The following is a 3,348-nucleotide window of genomic DNA, read 5'->3' on the forward strand; positions in this document are numbered from 1 at the left end:
TATATACATATATATATATATATATATATATATATATACATATTTTATATATATATATATATATGTATATTGTTACGGGCTGCTGGTATGTGAAGAGACGTTACGTATAACGGATAAGTGCTTAAGAACCAGCGCACTTCTAGAAGCCACTGTAGGACTGAACTATCTGGTCAGGGCCTAGATAATTCGTAAGACTAGAAGTAAAGGTAACAAAAAAGATTCCAGGAAAGGAATATTAAACTAGCGATAAAACTAGTAAACGAAATTATTAATGGAAAATATTTACAGGCAATCAACACAAAAGAGAATGGGCAGTAGGGTCAATGGGACCGTACATGATTATGAGAATATGGAAATTATCGTTCAAATAAGAAACACAAGATAAGTATACAATATGGTACTATCTAAGTACAAAGAGATCAGGAACATGCATCAGAATAAGTAATAAGTACAAATATAAGTAAAGTAATGCAATGTATATCAGACACGTAATGTAGGCAAAAAGGGTGATCACTTCACACCAATCGTCTCATGAATCTAAACCTTCTAGTTTTTATCAAGAGATCAATATGTGGGAATATGACAAGGAATGAGCGGTTTCAACCGCTTATATACCATTGGACCGGAAGCGGGATACTTCCGGTTAAGGGTGCGGGTGAGGAGGAGGGTAAGTTAACACGTCAACATGGGTAGTTTTAGGACCCTCGACTTGCTTGAACAATCTATTTATTTAGTAACTGTCAAATCTGTGCGCTCCGAACTATTCAGGATTTCGTTTGTCTGTTTGTTCTACAAGAGTGCGCACCTCTCCGCACGTAGGCAAGATTACATATAGTGGACGGGCGTTACTGCTTAACATTGTTACAATACATACATAGACAAGAAATATGAACATAGTTATGTAATACAAAGGAACACAATTCTATAACATAATTACACATATGACGTAATATCTAATATTACGTTACACCTCCACCGTTTGGGAAAGCTTTTCACTTTCTGTTGAAAAGCTATGTTCTAGAAAGGACGTCGGCTAAAACATTAAAGGCGCCTTTTATATGATGAATTGTTAGATTAAAGGGTTGGAGAAATAAACTCCAACGTGTAAGTCTCGGATTCTTGTTTTTCATAGTCTGTAGGAACTTTAAGGGGTTGTGATCCGAATATACTTGAATGGTAGTTGAGGAACCCAGGTAGACTTCGAAGTGGATAAGGGCCTGGACCAAAGCGAGCGTCTCCTTCTCAATTGTTGAGTAGTTCTTCTGCGCAGGGGACAGCTTCTTGCTGTAGTAGGCGATAGCGTGAAGAACTTCATTGTGTTCTTGCAAGAGGGCGGCACCGATACCGGTGTCACTGGCGTCGACTTGCAGAAGAAAGGGTCGTTGGAAATCGGGTGCCCTTAGAACTGGTGCGTTAGTGAGAAGGGACTTCAGGTTTTTGAAGGCCGTCTCACAGGTAGGCGTCCACACGAAGTCGTGGTCTTTTCTCAACAGGTCAGTCAATGGTTCTGCTACATCTGAAAAATTTGGACAAAAACGGCGATAATAGCCACTCATTCCGAGGAATCGACGTACCTCTCTACGATTAGTGGGTGTTGGTACATCATTGATGGCTTTTATCTTGGCGTCTATTGGAAACACTTGGGAATTTCCAACTTTAAATCCCAAATAGGGGACCTGTGTATGTCCGAAATCACATTTGGACAAATTGATGGTAAGGTTTGCTTGTTCTGCTCTATAAAAGAAATTATTTAGGTGTTCAATGTGTTCTGTCCAAGACTGACTAAATATTATCACATCATCTAGATAAGTTTTTACTCCTGGCAGTCCTGCAACAAGATTACTTATCATTCTTTGGTAAGTGGCAGGGGCATTTTTAAGCCCAAATGGCATTGCTCTGAATTGGAACAATCCCTCTTCCGTAATGAAAGCGGTAATTTCTCTTGAGCGAGGGTGTACAGGGATTTGATAGTATCCCCTTAACATATCCAACTTGGATACATACTTGGCAGTTCCTAGACTGTCTATGATATCATCTATCCTAGGGATAGGAAAAGCATCGGCCTTAGTGTGGGCATTGATTTTCCTGTAGTCAATGCACAGGCGATAAGATTTGTCAGATTTAGGGACAAGAATGCAAGGAGATGCCCAAGGACTACTGGAGAGTTCAATTATTCCCTGTTGAAGCAGAGTGTTAATTTCTGCTTTTATGAAATCCTTCTTTTTTGGATTGACTCTATAAGGGGCTTGTTTGATAGCTCTTGGCGAGTCTAGAATTATTTCGTGTTCTATCAAAGAAGTGAATCTTGGGGAATCTAGAAATAATTTTGGAAAACTTCTTAAGAGGAAAAGAATGTCTTTACCTTGTTTCTCAGATAAGTGTCCTACTTTTATCTGAAGATTTTGTAGTATCTGAGAGTTTTCCAAGGGAATCTCAGGAGGATTAGGCAGGTTATCAGGAGGCTCTTCCGATTCTATTGTGGTAGAGCTGCAAGCTGGAATTGGATCTCGGGAATGATAAGGTTTTAAGGTATTTATGTGACAGAGACGGGAACTCTTTCTTCTGTCTGGAGTTTTGATTATGTAGTTGAGATCACTGGCTCTGGACAAGACTTCATAGGGTCCTTTGTATTTAGCCTGCAATGGATCTCCTGGTATGGGAAGATAAAGTAACACTTGATCTCCTGGAGAGAAAGTTCTAAGTTTAGAATTTTTATCATACCGACCTTTCATTACTCGTTGAGCATTCGTCAAGTTCTCTCTTGCCAACTTCCAAGCTTCTAACAACTTCTCGGTGACCTGGGACACGTATTTCAAAGAAGGAACTGGTGGTTCTTCTTTCATCCATTGTTCATGAAGTATCTTTAGGGGGCCACGGACTTCATGACCGAAGACTAATTCTGACGGGCTGAATCCAAGGCTTTCTTGAATTGTTGTTCGGGTGGCGAACAACAAAAAGGGGAGTCCGTCTTCCCAATTTCGAGTGTTCTCAGCACAGAAGATTCTTAACATTGTCTTGAGCGTTTGGTGAAAGCGCTCTAGAGCACCTTGTGATTGAGGATGATAGGCGGAGGAAGTTACATGATTTATACCTAGTGTTACAAGAGTTTCTCTAAACTTGTTGGAAAGAAAATTACTTCCTTGATCACTTTGAATGTTCTTAGGAAATCCTACCATAGTGAAATATTTCAACATTTCTCTGATTATGTTTTGAGCTTTAATATTTTTCAAAGGAATTGCTTCTGGAAAACGAGTGCTCATACACATGATTGTGAGAATGTACTGATTTCCTTTACTTGAAGGAGGTAAAGGTCCTACACAGTCAATAAGAACTTTTTTAAATGGCTCT

The 3,348-nt window shown here is 39.4% G+C and overlaps 1 protein-coding gene across 1 annotated transcript; it reads right to left on the minus strand.

Moving 5' to 3' along the window:
- Nucleotides 1-243: 243 nt before the first annotated feature.
- Nucleotides 244-3,011, minus strand: LOC143023376 (uncharacterized). The gene is made up of 2 exons (XM_076181897.1): nucleotides 2,363-3,011; nucleotides 244-1,516 (listed from the first exon to the last, which is right to left on the minus strand). The coding sequence occupies exons 1-2, from the start codon at nucleotides 3,009-3,011 to the stop codon at nucleotides 1,011-1,013; spliced, it is 1,155 nt and encodes a 384-aa protein (XP_076038012.1). The 3' UTR covers nucleotides 244-1,010.
- Between the last annotated feature and the right edge of the window lie 337 nt (nucleotides 3,012-3,348).

This window comes from Oratosquilla oratoria, unplaced genomic scaffold, assembly GCF_046742065.1.
Source record: "Oratosquilla oratoria isolate Oo_2021 unplaced genomic scaffold, ASM4674206v1 SCAFFOLD47, whole genome shotgun sequence".
NCBI classification, from domain to species: Eukaryota; Metazoa; Arthropoda; class Malacostraca; order Stomatopoda; family Squillidae; genus Oratosquilla; species Oratosquilla oratoria.

Excerpts from the sequence above, each read along its gene's own strand:
- LOC143023376 (XM_076181897.1), bottom strand. The coding sequence starts at position 3,011 with ATGTTAAGAATCTTCTGTGCTGAGAACACTCGAAATTGGGAAGACGGA. Across the intron at positions 1,517-2,362 it reads ACACTTATCTGAGAAACAAG|ATGTAGCAGAACCATTGACT; the intron begins GTAAAGACATTC and ends CAAATTTTTCAG.